Source organism: Tiliqua scincoides, chromosome 6 (genome assembly GCF_035046505.1).
Source record: "Tiliqua scincoides isolate rTilSci1 chromosome 6, rTilSci1.hap2, whole genome shotgun sequence".
In the NCBI taxonomy this organism is placed as follows: Eukaryota; Metazoa; Chordata; class Lepidosauria; order Squamata; family Scincidae; genus Tiliqua; species Tiliqua scincoides.
The window spans coordinates 9,202,254-9,218,419 of record NC_089826.1 but is presented as its reverse complement, the minus strand read 5'-3'; the positions used below and the strand labels follow the sequence as shown (position 1 = coordinate 9,218,419).

General features: G+C 44.6%; 1 protein-coding gene and 1 pseudogene across 1 annotated transcript in view; one reads left to right on the top strand and one right to left on the bottom strand.

Annotated features, from left to right (window-relative positions):
- Positions 1-16,166, top strand: part of ANTXR2 (ANTXR cell adhesion molecule 2) — a 147,271-nt gene that overhangs the window by 54,806 nt on the left and 76,299 nt on the right. Inside the window, exon 10 of the mRNA XM_066632532.1 lies at positions 190-259. Within this exon, the coding sequence (XP_066488629.1) occupies positions 190-259 (70 nt within the window). The remainder of the gene's footprint in view (positions 1-189; positions 260-16,166) is intronic.
- LOC136656299 (5S ribosomal RNA) lies at positions 6,005-6,124 on the bottom strand (annotated as a pseudogene).

Below are 16,166 nucleotides of genomic sequence, written 5' to 3'. Positions count from 1 at the left end.
GCTGCCCATCTGTCATTCACTGGTATGTCTATCCTCCCTTAACCTCTCGAGCCATTTCGTTTTAAACATTGCTGAGAGCATCCGCTGAATGGCAGGATGCGATTACCCCCAATTAAACATGTTGTTGTCAAGCATCAACTTCTCATCAGGTGAAATAAAGCAGTGAATTGTGATGCTTTGTTTTTTCAGATGAAAAACCTAGAAGAGTGGAATATAGTTTTATGCTCTGTCCAGAAGCCATTCTCCATGAAGTTGGCCAGTAAGTATTTAGCCCAGTAATTGTCTTGGAGCATGTGAGTGTGCTGTGGGGAATTAGTAAAATAAAGAACAGTTCCAGCAAGTCCGAAGCCCACAACCACAGAGGAGTCTATCTGTGGAATCTCTGTATGATTTGCTGTTCCGGCCATGCCTCTTTCCTATCAGACTCTGCTGAGGGGACAGTTTTCCCTGAGTCAGTGAGTCATTTGATCATGGCTAATGCAGAGATGCTGATGGATTACCTGCTTTCAGAGTGACTTGTCCAATCAGGACACACTGAGTTTAGTGACTCCTAGAGGAATATGGGATGAGGTTTCACTAAGGGTGGGTAATCCTTGTTTTTTTGCACTGTAAGGGCCAAACTAACTAGTACATCCGTTGTTCAATTGGGGCCTGTGTGTTTGATTTTTTAAAATAATATAAATAGCACCTGCAGGGGAATGATCTGCATCAGGGCTGAGGAAGGCTTTAGCCTTTTGTCCTCAAGTAAGGTTGAAGCCCTCTGCTGTGTTTCTGATCACCTCCCTTATACATGTTGTTCTGCATTGGAAACATCAAATATGTAAGCACCAATCAGATGAGAGATTCATTGAGCTCTACAAGGAAACATTTTTGGGTCACACAGGGTGATGTGTTCTCTGTTTATCTGAAGTTTGGGAAACAGTGATTTAGCTGTAGCTTCAATCTGTGTTTTGGATAACCCTGAAAAGGTGCTGGAGAGGTATAGCTGGAGCCTCTCTGTGTCCCCTCCTGCCTTCCATCCCCGCCCACTTCCTTTGTGCTCATTCTCAAGAGAAATTCACCGTATCTGAAATGAGCTTTAAATAGTCAAGTGTGACCAAACAGATTTGGATGGCGCCTTAAAAATGAATCCGCGGCCAGTTCATTTAACTCTGAAAAGGTCTGGCTTGTCGTAAGTTGTGTGCAGATCATCTCTTTAAAAAAAAAGAAAAAAGGAAGACATATAATATGTTTTCTTCTGGATAAACTTTGGGCCCGCAGTTAAATGTCTTACATTATCACTGGCACTTACAAGCTATTATTCAAATTACATGTCAAGATGCATACTGTTGCTCGATATGAAATAATAAAATAAGGCAGCAATTTAATGTTCACAGCAGAATCTTAACAGCACTATAGCTAAAATGTTGTCCAGGCCTTATTCTAAGTGTCAGTGGCCCTGTCTGGAGATCAAGACTGTAGCCTTCAAAGCTCTTTCCTCTCTTTATTTCAGAACTGCCTTAGGCTTCTGAGATCTGTAGCTTAGGCTTAATTTCCTGCATGCTCTGGAAAGAGCTCTTTGCTCCTTAACACTACCCGAGCTGGCCAGGAAGCAGAACAAGTCTGGCAATGAAAACACATTTGGGAGACTGCACTGTAGCAGCGGGAAGGATGTCTTTGAAATCTTGGTGCAAATCACCAGAACATGTTATACAGTATCCATGGTATCCACAAGTCCGGTGTCCATGATTTTAACTCCATGATGCCAGTGGATACTGGGGTCCGCCTTTAAAAAACTTTAACCCGCAGCCCTCCTCCCAAATCATGTTTCCTACCTTTGCACAGTCAAACCATGCCGTTTCCCAGCAGATAGAACTATTTTTAGCTCTTTACGACCCACTTCCAGGTACCACGGAGGTTCCTTTTTCCTTCTAGCATTGCAACAAAATGCATTCTGGAGCAGTGCTATAAGGAGAAAGGAACCTCTGCTTGACCCAGAAGTGGGTCTTAAAGGGCTAAAAATAGCTCTATATGCAAAGATAGGAAATGCAATTTTGCTTTTTAAAAAATAGTCCTTTAAAGTGGACGCTGGTATCTGTGGATCTTTGTATCCGTGGGGGTTTCTGGAATGGAACCCCCCATGCATACTGAGGTCCCACCTGCATTTGTATTGCACTGGGAGGTGACTGATGGGCTGCAAAGTGTTGCTGTGTTTGCCTGGTGTTGCCATCGCAATTTGGTGATTTGCCAAAGTACTTCCTAGTCAGGCAGTTGTTTTGGTGGAGCCTTCATAGAAAACAGTTTCTACGGCCAATTATTTTACATGCAGATCTTACATAATGGTCTCCTTGCAAAAATGTCTGCTTTGATGTATGATATAGACTTTAATAATAATAATAATTAATAATACAGGTATTTCTATACCGCCTTTCTTGGTCCTCAGATTTCTCCTTAGACTTTATTCAAGGCGGTTTACATAGGCAGGCAATTTTTAAATCTCCGTAGGGATTTTTACAATTTGAAAGAAGGTTTCTATCTTTCAAGAAACCACAACATTCAGATGTTTCTTTCTTGATCTGGTCCCACATTCTGGCCTCCATCCTCCCACGCTCAGAGCAGATGGAATAACTGGGCTCAGCTTGTCAGCTGCTTCAAGGTCGCACGGTGCCGGTGGCCTCGAACTGGCGACCTTCGGGTGTTATCTTCAGGCAAATGGAGGCTCAACCCTCTAGACCAGGCCTCCTGCTTCCTGACTTTAAACACATTGCTTTTGGGAGGGTTTGAAAAATCATAGAGTTTGACCTGTACGGTGCATGATGAATTAGAAGACGGACTGCTATGAAAGCAAGGGTTCCTATTTGAACTTCTTACTTTCCGTTGTCATAACTTTTCCAGCCGCTGGAGCTCTCCCCATGATTCTTCACAAGTGGGGTGAATTTTTGTGGCTAACACAGCACATCTTGGCAAATTGCCTCCTTTCCTCATAATGGGATTTGAATGTTGGGAAAATAAAAGTTACAGTGGTTGGCTAGTCAGCTTAAGTTACAGTACTGTGAGGAATTTCTTCCGCAGATGAAAGAGATGAATCGTGTCTACTTCTAATAACGGCAAACAAGCTGGCAAGGGGAAAAAAGTCTACCAGGAATGAATTGGTGTGGCTGGCATAACTTTGGTTCTGGCTGAAGGACTCAGTCCTACCCAATTTTCCAGCCCCAGTGCAGCCTTGCCAATGCATCCTGGGGTGGGGGGTGGGGTAGTCATGGAAGCTTCCTGAAGGTAAGGGAACATTTGTTCCCTTATCTCAGGGCTGCATTGCACCTGCATTGGTGCTGGGCAGTTGGATAGGATTGGGCCTGCAGTATACGTCCAATCGCCTGTTTCTCTTGGTGGCTTCAGTTCATGAGAGAGGCTTAGAAAAGACAATCTTTACATACGTGATTTGGACCATTGGTCCATTTTTGTCATTATTGTCTGTACTGGTTCTTCAGCAGTCTTTCCCAGCCATACCCTGGAGACACCAAGGACTAGACTTGGGACCTCTTGCAGTCACCTCTTGTGCTCTGCCTCTGACTGACAGCCCCACGCATAACCTGGCAGCCCAAGCCAGGCCTGGGCTTAGGTTTCTCAAGTTTGGTGCAAGTGAAACATGAGCTGTAAATTGGGGACATGGCTGTGTCCGGTGTTTTAGAATAAAAATTAAAATTCAGCAGCTGGTACAAACTATGCAGATGAAAGGCGTGCATTTTCTAATTTTTATTTATTTATTTTCATAAGTTGCATTTTGTTACTATTTAACATAATTTATTCAGGCTTTGCTGGTTGTAGGGAAAGGGCTAGTTGCTATTCTGGGCATGTAAGCCCTTCTGGTAACCCATGGAAATCTTGTTCACTTTTTTGTCTTCTGAGATTTTAGCAGGTGTTACTTATATGCTTTCAAGCATATCACTGCAGCCATAAGGACGAGAAACTTGAGTTTAAAAAAAAATTAACTGAGATTCTAAGGAAGCTGAATCAGGCTTTATGTTTTTTCTCCTTTGCTATCTTGTTGAATAACAGCTTATGCACAAATATCCTTTTCTGGGGAGAAATACTTAAAAGTATTGTATCTCTAATGCGGTGTTTCTCAAACTGTGGGTCAGGACCCGCTAAGTGGGTTGTGAGCCAATTTCAGGTGGGTCACATTGCACCTAGCTCAGCTGCCGTTGAAAATCTTATTGGCATCCTTCAGTCTCAGAAGACTATGGTGTCACGCTCTGAATGGTGACTCTGGAACAGAGTGTCCTCTCCAGTGCACAAAGCCTGGGTAAAGTAGGTATGGAGGATAAGCTGTTACCCATGCAGCAAATCCCCCCTCTCCACGTCGCTGAAATGGTCCAATGGAAAGGCAGAGGCCAATACGGTTGGTTCCAGCGGCGTCGCAGGAGTTGCCAGAATGTGACTGTATTCAGCCATGAACTGGCTCAGGGACTCCGGCTCCGGATTTTGCCTTGAGGTTGACACCTGAAGCCTTTTCCATAACTGGATGTAGCCACAAGACAGTGGAGGTTTGGGATCAGAGTTTTCCTTCTCTCAGATGAGCTGCCTTCCCAGGCTGACGAGTCCCATCTACCCGGTGGCTGTTTAGTCGCCTCTTACGACAAGTACAGCCAAACTGAGGGCCTATTCTTATCCCCAGCCCCCAGGGGATTGCCGTTGAAAATACAGAGCTAAAAATGCAGGGTACAGAGCTGCTGGGCAGGGTAGATTCTCAGTGGGAGAGAGAGAGAGAGAGAGGCATGGTGCTTTGCCTCAAATAGCTGGGGAGATGGAACACTGGAAAGGAGGTAAGGTTGTGTGGTTGGAGAAGGATCCAAGTCTGCCTTCTGCTTTGACTTTTGAGTTGGAACGTTTGAATTCTGAGCTGAGCTGAGCTGAGTTGAATTCATGCAAAATAGCAGCATGAGTGCACTGTGTAGTGGGACCTTGGCTGATTGTGCCTTGAAGCTTAAATGGATGATGTCACTTCAGGCCATGAGATCACTTCCAAGTCAGCGACATCACTTCTGATGAGTCCCAACAGATTGTTATTCTAAAAAGTGGGTCCTGGTGCCAAAAGGTTAGAGAAACGCTACTCTCAGGAGCTCAGTATTGCATGCTTCATTTCTCCTCCCCCTTATCCTCACACCAGCCATGTGAGGTAGGTTGGGTTGGATAATCTGGTGAGCTTTGGGATGGGGGCAGGGCAGAATAGGGAGCAAATGGGGGTGGACTGGACCGAGGAGAGGAGTGGGTTTGGTGGTAGCGGTGCACACCAAATCCTGACCCCCTTCCCAGGCCTAATCTGCCTGCATGGATTAATATGGACTTGTGCCAGCAATATTGCTGGCATTGACCCTTTGTGGCTGCTGGGACTTACCCTGGGGCAAGGGAAGAGATGTCCACCTATGCCATGGAGATCTCCAGCAGTTGAAAATCCCCATGCTATACTGCATAGCCCATGCCAGCACTGTTGCACCTCTGTTGCCGGCACAGAGGGTTGGGCTATAAATGCAACAAAAGATCAAAGCAACCTTACTTGCTTGTAGGGATGGTGATAGGATATAACTGAAGAAGGCATCCATTTCTTAATTGTGTGTGGCCCCTTTTATTAAGCAACTATGAGGACATGCAAAGAAGGTGGAAGATGCTTCTGGTCTGCTTTTAGACCGGGTAATAAGTTGTAGTGTTTGTTATGAATGATTTAATCTGGAGGAGTTCCGCTTTTCAAATTCCCTCTAAATGACTAAAACAAAGATGTTGGCTACAGTTCAAGAATCAGATACTTTTAGCTGAATATTCTAAGATTTTCTATTCTATGATATTCTACACATGTACAATAATGACTCTTGGTATAGTGGAGAATTTTGGGATTTGGCCCAGGGAGATTTGGCTCTATATTTCTGCTTAGCACTTAAGCTCATTCACTCACCCACATCTCTCTCTCTCTCTCTCTCTCTCTCTGTCACAACCTGATTGGCAACCTTCAGTCTCGAAAGACTATGGTATAAGCCTACAGCACCCGGTATTCCCAGGCGGTCTCCCATCCAAGTACTAACCAGGCCTGACCCTGCTTAGCTTCCGAGATCAGACGAGATCGGGCATGTGCAGGGTAACCTATCTCACAGGGTTGTTACAAGAATAAAACAGGGCCAAACAGCCATCATGTATGACATCCTAAGAGCCTTGAACGTAGTGTGGGATAACCCCTTCCTGCCTCTGGGTTTCCTCGATCTACCGAAATTGGAATATGGTTTACAGGTTATGTTATTGCATGATTCAGCCCAGTGGCATAGTTAGAGGGCGTGCAAAACACTTAAGTTTTGCAGGGAGCCTCACCGTGGCATGCAAGCAACCCCTCCCTCTCCCCATTCAGAGCCTTTGGGGGGGGGCAGAACAGAGGCTTTTGCCTCCCTGCATTCACCTCTGTTTTGCTTCCCCCACCTGGAATGGTTCTGAAGGAGAGGGGCTGCCTGCGTTCCGTGGTGAGGCTGCCTGCAAAACTTAGTGCTTTGCACCCACGCTGGCAGTGTCCCTGATTCAGCCTCTTGCACTGCATGCCATCACACTCCATTTTGAGTTCTGTGCTGCTCCATTCTGCAGTCCCAGTCTTTGTGGTAAACTTCTTGTTTTGTTCCTCTGACTCTGTGTAATGTTCTGCATGTTCCGGTACGTGACTCAACTTGGAAGCTTGTGCGAGACCTATGCTTTATGACATCAAGTGGATTTTGAAATCTAGTTTTTATTGGTGTGCAGCAACATCCGGCTTCAGAGGAGGACAAAGGTCTGTGGGCTCCATAAACCAGAAACCATTGAGACATGTGGGGGATGAGATCTGGTTCGTAGATAAATCAGACTGCATGTGAGGTTAGATGAGGCTATCCCATGAAACGGTTGACTGCCATGGTTTGCATCAGACCAGACTGTTTGTCTTCTCATCCTTCCTTAACTGTCCTTCAGTGAACACCCATAAGAACTTATGAGGTGCCCTGCTAGATTGGGCCAGAGGCTCATCTGGTCCAGCATTCCGTTTCCTGCAGTGTCCAGCCAGGTGTGTCTGTGTCAGTAGTGTCACTAAGTGGGTGCAATTGGTGTGGGCTGCCCTGGGCGTGACACTCTGGAGGGGATGCCCACATTGCCTGAGTCTCCGGCCCTTACTGTGTTGTCACTGAGTGGAGCTCCATGTTATTTTTTGCATGGAAGTGCCCTCTCACCCTCCCTGGGTCTCCAAAGTGCTCCAAATTGCAGCACTCCGGAAGCAATTGGTGGTGACGTGAAGGCTTCATTGTGTCACCCCCAAACTTCTGGAATGTCACCAAAGGTAAGCGCTGCTGCTGCCCCACGTGCGCTCCAAGGCAGGAATGTCTCTGCTCTGTGAAGCCCGCAAACACAGCACCCAGGTAGTAGCTTTCCTCTGCTGTTGACCTCTCCAGCAGCTGGAATCCTGCATCTCATCTGGAGGTTCCCACAGCCAATGTGATTACGAGGACTTATAAGAAATTTCTCCACTAATTTGTCCATGGTCCTTTTTAGAGCCATCTGCAATAGTGCCCATCACCAAGCCTCATGGCAGCAAAGATATAACTTGTCCTTGTTACTCTGCCCTCCCTGATTTTTCATTAGCACCATTTCTGATGCTAAAATGTTCAAAAAGCACTGTGTACTTAGCACTTTGTGTCACAAAAGCAAGGTAAATAGGACGGTAATGTTGCTATGTTCATTATACGGATACCCTAGATATGTTTAAAAGCAAATATCACAAGTGATATCATGAGCTCATTTTTCACTATGATCCAGAGAAGTTTATGCACATGGTGTGTCCAGCAACATTTTTCTTAGACTTAACCTTTCAGAGGGTGCTCTTGGATAACTCCCAGATTTCAGAACTCTCCAGAATTCAAGTACACAGTTCAGGAACGTGGAGTAAAAAAAAAAAATTTTTTTTAAGGGGGCATGTTTCTTTTGCCTAATTTCTCCTTCAGAAGCCCCCACAGTTCTTCCTGGCCCACTGTCTAAAAACCGCTGTTTGTTTTACAGTCTGTTTTAGAATCTGCATTATTGTGTACAGGTATAATCTAATTATCCATGAATTTTTACCTGTGGTATGTTGAGAAGGGCCCTTTAAATTAAAGGAAAAAAGTCCTTTAACAATACTCTTGTTAAGGAAAGAGAGGGCAGCTGGCTGACAAACCATCAATCTTTCTTTCTCCAGGCACTTAGAACAGCTTCACTCCAAGGCAAGTGATCCCTCCCTTCCCCTGAGCACATGAAAGAAAGATAAACACTTTGCTGTGGGTGAAGGGAGGGTCACTGTCCCAGAGTGAAGTCTTTCTAAGCTCCTGGAGGGAGACTGATTGATGGATTGTCTGCCTAATGACTCTGTCTTACATCAGAAAGGTCAGCAAGGCTGTTTTTAAATCACCTAGCAAAGGGTCATTGTTTTTTAAATGGATTTGCTTTAATGTGATTTTTGCCATCCAGTGAGTTCTGGGAATGGAACCCTCATGAATAATGAGACTCAACCTGTATCTATTCCAGCCAACTTTGGTGAGTCTCTTTGCAGTATACATTTGATCAAGTGTACTGTGATACCTTATGACACAATACATTTATTAGTCTTTAAGGTGCCATAGGTATAGAGGTGTTTGTTTTTGTTGATGACAACATAAAAACACAAAACACCACATTTTGGTGTTTAAGGGACCAAGTCTATGGCCACAAGTCCAGCACTAGCAGTGGGTGTTGTAAACATATCTTAAAGCATGTTTATGGCACCGGGTGAGGAGGGAGCATTGATGCTGGGCCTCAGTGCTAGGAAGGCGTAGCCAATGGTAAGTCTTGCTGCCAGCCAGTGGAGCACCTTTTTCGGATGGGGGGAGGGAGTGGGAAAGCGGAATGGGGGAAGGGACTGGCCCTGGAATGGGATTGGCAGAAGTCTCGTTCACCAGATTCAAAGCTCTGTTCAGGGCTTGCAAGCCCAACCCAAAGTATTAGGTGCCATAGACTTGAGGAAACCCATTGCAGAGGCTGGGGCTTTTCTCAGCGGAAGGGAATAAAAGTCCCCTGCCCCCAAGGAGACCTCCAGTGGCTTCCCATTTTGGCGCTGCTATTAATCCAGGCACCAGGAAGCATTGGATTTGGCTGACCCACTTCTGAGTTGTGATCATGAAACTGGAAGTGGGTCACAATAGATTTCTTTTACTTTCCACAAGCCGCAAGGAGACCAGCAGAATGCTCTGCGGGGCTCCCCACACCCCCTGACAGCAGGTAAGGCATGGTAAAAAAGCCCCCTCTTCCCCCACAGCGGCCCAGTCCTGAGAATCAAGTCGCTGCCTTCCCCCTACCCCTGCCCCTTAAAGAGAAAGGGGCAGTGGTTCTCCCTGCTGGTGAGTTGCGACCCATCAGTTTGAGAACCACTGACTTATATCACCTACCTATTACACTTTTTAAAGCTTTTAAAATTAATAAAAATGAGAACTTGGAATGCACAAACTTAGATATAAAAACATATAACACCTCTTTCTGCCTTTTTCAAATCATGAAATCTGTGAAAAAATAAAACCATTTTCGACCACCCCTACTTAGGACACAATTAACGTTTTAGTCCTTACGGTGCGGTAGGGGTCTTCCCTGTTTGTACTACACCCCACTCCCCAAACTTGGAACAGCCAATTGCAGTTAATTGCAATGTGAAATCTTTGAATTGTTGTAAACCCTGATGCTTTTTTTTAAAAAAAAAACAACATTTCCAGAAGAGCAACTTCAATTCTCCCCCCAATTTTCTGCTGTTTTTTCTCCTATTGGTTGAGATCCCACTTCTGTGAACTGATCAAAGTTTTTCTTATTCTGTTTTTTTTTTTTTTTTTTTTAAGGCAGGCAGAGAAAGGGCTGCCATGCAAGGTGACGAATGTTCAGTGTGTTTGCCTAATTAACTTTTGGCTAAGGCTTCCGAACCATTAAGAAGCTAGTTAGTATACGTTCCGAACAAACACATCTGGTCCTGCAATGCGTGGCGGTTCTGCCTGGATGTGAGTGACAGATGTGGCGATGGTTCCCTCTGTCCTCTCCTTTAAATAATTAACAATGTGCTGGTGGACAAACCCTCAAAGCCAGCTGCGTAGTCTCAGAGCTGTTATCTATAGACATGTGCCCCCTACTCATTAGTCTGCTCCATCTAGCGCAGTCTCTCGACTTTGCTATTCCAACAATAGTGTTTGGTTCAGGCAGGGGGAAAAAACAACACACTCTTTGAAATAACTTGGCTTCTTGGGTTTGAAAAGGCGGTCGAGGGGAGGAATATAGAACAGACCACCCATGTGGGAAAGAGAGCCAAATGGCCATTAGCCGGGGAGATTGATTTCTTCTTCCAAAGGGCATTTCAGCTAGTCCCACCCAGATGTTTCATTATTTGAAGGTGCTGGGATGAGCTTGGAAACATCCCTCTTTTCAGAGAAGTGGCATCTTGTCTTCGGACTTGTTCTTTGCTTGATCTATGACTGCCCAGCCTGGAACAGCTGGGAAATTGCTATAAAAGGCATTTGAGGAAGGGGTGGGGGAAGACCCATTTAAAAAAAAAAAGAGAACAAAATCCACCACCTGAGATCACTGACGGAAGTTAAATAATCTCCACTGCATTATATATTTATCTGGGGCTTTTTGTGGAAGGGGGAAATTTAATGGTTTGAAGGTTGGAGGGAGTAGGAGAATATGAAATGGGAAGCACTGTAATTTTTTTTTTTTAGATCCCATTTGCACAAAAACAAAAAATGAGGCTTAAATTCAATCTTCCCAAAGAGAAAAAATGTTCTTTTTTTTTTTTTACTTTTGAAGACTTCCAAACCCTGCTTTTTTCCATGACTGTTCTAATGACCAGTGAGGCAGCTGTCACTGGTTTCTTCTGGGGATCTGGGCTGTATCTGCAACCCTTTTTTATTATTTTTGTGAGACGGTCAACAATAGCGCAGCTGTCCTTCCGCCTAGTTGAGATCTCAAACCTGCAATTTGGCAGGGAGAACAGAACAAATTGGATAAATACCAATAAGCGTGTTTTGAAGGAAAGGAAAACAGGGCTGAAGTGAACCCTACAACTTGTTTGTGATTTATGCAGGCATATGGTATAGTTAAGCATGCTTTCAAAAACATTGGCCTGCTTCTTTGAGCAAGCTTTTTAAAAAACCCCACAACCCTATCTAATATGAAATGGAGCCAATAGGACTTCTTAGTTATTTGACAAGACGGGTTACGTTTAGAGTGCCACTGGGGACGTTTGGCTATGAGTAACACACTTTGACTGCAACTCTGTGAAAATCATTGCTAATCTAGAGTTGGTTGCACAAGCTCAATTTTCCAGGGACACTGAAGAGTTTATAAAGCCTTCTTTGCTGGGCTTATGTGGAACATGGGGGTCCCAGAGTCTGAATGTCCTGCTCATTAGGGCTTTGTCGAGAGCAGAGATCGCTGCTCCATTCAAAAATTGGTGCAGAGAGTACTGTCCCTTCTAAAACAGACGCTTCTAGTTCAAATGAAACTGCCCCAAACTGAGTCAGTCCATTGTTTGTCCAACCCAGTACTGTACTCCGGCCATCTAGTTTAGTACTGTACTATCTAGCCCGGTCTTTTCAAAGTAGCTCCTCAAAGTATCAAACCAAAGTATCAAAGCCCGGTAGCTCCTCAAAGTATCAAACCAGGGGCCTTCCTTTCTCAACCTTCCTTCCTGATGTTTTTCTTAAGCAGAAGATTCTGGGGGTCGGATATGGGACTTCTGTATGCAACATCGGTGTGCATGCAAGGCATTGAACATTGTCCTTTCCTCCAGTGTTAGATCTGAGCTCCTGAACTCTTGTTTGAGGCTTATAAATAACAATTCGCCTGGTCACTAATGGCATGTATAAAAGCCCAAGCCTTTGCATGTCTGCTCAGAAGTAAGTACCATTATAGTCAATGGAGCTTACTGGCAGGAAAATGTGCACAGAATTTCTGCCAGGCAGCTCAATCCTAACTTGCACTGGAATGACCAGGCTGTAGCCAACTGAACTGTGCTGTATCCAACCCATTTTAGGAGGTGGCTGGAGGGCAACTCGGGGTAAGGGGATATTTTGCCCCTTACCCCAAATAATGCCGCAGCCACCCCTGTGGGGCTACATAGATCTGCAACAGTGAAATCACTGGTGCAAATCCAAGCAGCCTGTGTAAGGTTGCCCTGGCCAGGGATGGCCTTTAGGATTCAGCCTGCGCTGCCACTGCTTCTCCCACCCCCTCCCAGGCCCAGTCTGCCTCCTGGTCCACGTCTCCTGCCCAAAACCACTCCTTCCTCACCCCCAGAATGCCCTCCCGCCACCCTGTCCCTACCTTTCTTGACTGGCGCAAACTCTCTGTTCTGGCTGCAGATCCGCCATCCATGGGCCTATCCAGCTCTCGAGAAGGTGCCAAGGTGCCTTACAGTACTTTCAGCGCACTGCTGGGCCAGCACAAGGGACCTGTGCCAGCCAAACAAACGCCCTGGGTTGGGCTTTAAATTGACTCCAAGTAACCAGTCATTAAGCTTTTGTCGATGGATTAGGTTTTTTCCCCTCCCCATTCAGTCTATTGCTATTGCACAAATTACTAACCTAAATATGCATGAGCAGACAGGCTAGTTAACATTGTTATGGGCTAGTAACTTCTGCAGGTGAACTAAAGCATTTATTGGTTGTATAGCCTTTTTCAGTGGTGATGGATAATGACTCAGCCTAACTGAGAGCAATCAGCTTAACCTGTCCTCCAACCCAGCCTTATGGCTATATGAATAATCCATCATTTGGCCAGTGCTTTCTATGCAATATGTTCCTGATTTTTATCAAGGTCAAGACTTTTAATAGTAAAAAAAACCCCTTTCATCTATATTATTGTTGGCAACCTTCAGTCTCGAAAGACTCTGGTATCGTGCTCTGAAAGGTGATTCTGGAACAGCGTCTAGTGTGGCTGAAAAGGCCAATTCGGGAGTGACAATCCCTTCCACACCAGGAGCAAGTGCAGTCTGTCCCTGGTCTGTCTCCCTGGCTATGGGCCTTCCTTCTTTGCCTCAGTCTGTTGGCCAAGTGTCTCTTCAAACTGGGAAAGGCCATGCTGCACAGCCTGCCTCCAAGCGGGCCGCTCAGAGGCCAGGGTTTCCCACTTGTTGAGGTCCACTCCTAACATCTATATACGGTATTCATTAAAAATAGTTTGAACAAAATCTAATTTTGGTTACATCTCTAACTTCCCAAGTTACATCTCTAACTTCCCAAATCCTGAAACTTGTGTTAGTGTTTTAGTTACTTTTGATCTTGCTTGCATCTCAGAACTGAAAACCTCTTTAGTCACCATCATTTTAATAACTTTTTGAGCAGTTGCCAGTTTAATCTTCAGTGCGTGGAAATTAGAGGTAAATTATTTATTGCTTCCAGCAAATGTCTTTCATGGTTTTTATTTAACTTTTTTTTTCATCTTTTTAATGGATCATAAAATGACAATCTTTCATTGGATGCTCATAAAGAAAGGAGCAAATGAATACTTTGCAAATAGGTTACTGTGGATTGAAATGTCAGCTGTATTTCATGAGATGGGAAAGCCCTTAGACCAGGGATGAGGAGAATGTGACAACAGGCCATGTCCCTGCCCTTTGTCTGCATCCAAAAACAAACCCAATCCAGACCAAAGAAAATAATTGTACATTCAATAGATATTTATTTACAGTTGTCAGTGGCTGTGCTTCCTACGGCAGAGAATAGAGCTCAGCTTGAAACCAAGTCTATCTTTTTTTGGTACTGCAATACAGGCATGTGTCACTTAACCACCTTTCGCTTAATGACGGACCGCACATACAACAGAGGTCAAAGCTCAACAGAGAGGCTCTTAATGAGGCAGTCAGGTCTCCCATAGACTGCAGCAGAGTGTCTGTTTGCACAGCAAAGAGGTTCTTAATGCAAAGAAGAGGCAATCGATCTCCAGTAGCCTGTGCAGCCAGCAAGTGTCTGTTTGCACAACAAAGGCACTAGATTGGACTGAATGTTTGCTTAACAACCTAATCTCATAACAGTGGGAATAAGAGAAAACCAAGTGATGTTTTTAGGCCTTCCAGAGGCCCCTAAAGACCTTCTAAGGCCTGGTAAAAGGGCCTGAAGGGGAAAAAAAAAGGCATTGGGAGGGAGAGGGAGATGTGGCAGTGCCCTCCACTGGGTGGAGCCCCGGGGCATTTCCCCCCGACCCTCCTCCCAGTTATGCCAGTGGGAGGTCTGGGTCTTATCATTCAGTAACTGGTTAGGAAATGAATGCCACTGTGAGCTTTACGGTAAAAAGTTATGGTGTACATATAGTAAATCAAGACAAGGAGCTTTTTTGCTTTGTAGCTCTGAATTACTTTGAGGAGAGATCATGACTCAGTGCTTAAAGAAGAATCAAAATCTTATAAAATTCCATTCTTGCTTTGGTTAACACAGGGCCCAATCCTGTCCAACTTTCCAGCGCTGATGCAGCCGTGCCAATGGGGTGTACACTGCACCCTGCAGAGAGGGCAGTCACAAAGGCCTCCTGTCCTTGGGGCTGCATTGCAGCTACATTGGCATTGGAAAGTTAGATAGGATTGGGCCCTAAGTATACAAGCCATTTTTTTTTCCTGTGTGCTGGTTTCATTCCAAGGCAGTTTTTGTGACATGTGAAAGTGCAATCTGTGTTTTTTTTTCTTTTCTTCTTGACTTGGAGTGCTTTTTTTTTTTTAAAGAGACATCAAGCATGTCACCTAGATGTATTTCAAGGAGATCAAAACAAAGGAAGGGATTGCTCATGTCTCTCCAACATAACGTGTGCAGAGACGATATGATTTTTGTTAGGTCTTGCGGTCTTTAGCTTTGTGAAGATGATCGGTGTGACTTGACTCCATAACTTCTAGGACCCCTCTGTCAGTTGCATATCACATAACCATGCAGCTGCATGTTAGAAAGGAAGCTGGCTCTCCTTGGATTTTTTATCTCCAGCTTGACATTTGATGTGCTCAATGAATCTGTTGCTTGAGATTTTTGTCAGGCAGCTTGGCAGCTGAAGGTTGAGAGAAAGAGAGGGATACTCAGGGTGGCAGGAGCATCTTTGGAAAACTTGCACTGAGAAGTCAAGATTCCTGCTGGAACTTAAAGGGATTTTTGCCCCTTGGGGTTTCTGGAGAAAAGTCTAATTTGTATGCACAGTAAGAGATAAGGGAGCTGTCTCATTAATAATAATAAATAATAATAAAGGTGATTGGTGCCCTCAATGCTGCTCCAAAGCACTACTGTAACATCTTGGTAGTTCACTGTACTGGGTCCCAGGCTGTAATCCTGTCCATGTTTTTTTGGAAGAGGACTATAATGGGGCTTACTTCTGAGTAGACATGCATAGGATTGGGCTCCCAGTTTCTCATGAGGTTTCTGATTCAAGTGTTATCTGGCAAAATGTCTTGATCTCTTCTTTTTCTCTCTCTCTCTTGCATCGCCAGCGTGGGGTAGTGGATAAATTGTGGAACTGGGAAGACTTACTGTATAATGCAGTTCTAAGCGTATGTAGTCTGAAGTCCAACTGAGTTCAATGGGACTTACTCCCAAGTAACTGTACATGTATTGCAACCCTAGGTTCACATTCCACGGAGTAACCTTCAGCTGAAAACCCATCTGCCAGGGTTGTTATCAGGATAAAATTGAGAAAATCCATGTTAGCCATCCTGAGCTACTGGGAAGGAAGGAGTGATACAAACATGACAGCTAATGGGATCATAGTTTTCTAAACTCATGCAAATCTATTATCTGTATTCACAGTTCAACACTGAGCATAAATGGAAACTTGCTGAGTCTCTTAAGCCAAAGTCAGGAAGGCTGATCTGTAATCCTTACCATGTGTTTGGGTTTTTCCAGGGTTATTTGAAGAAATGAGAAGCCACTCTGCTATTTATGTTTTTCTGATGCCTGCCTGCTCTTCACAGAAAGCCTCGGCCATTTGTAATTAGTGGCTTTGATGCTGTTTGTATGTTGTCAGAGTGGTCTTTAAAGTACTTACTGCCAGTCCTGAAATTTTTATATACATGGGTGAATGCTTCACAGCTATATGTAGTTCTTGGCATCCCAGGATCTCACAGCTGGACTGAAATGTTTAAACCACAAAATATCCTTCTGTATAGATAAAGAGATGGG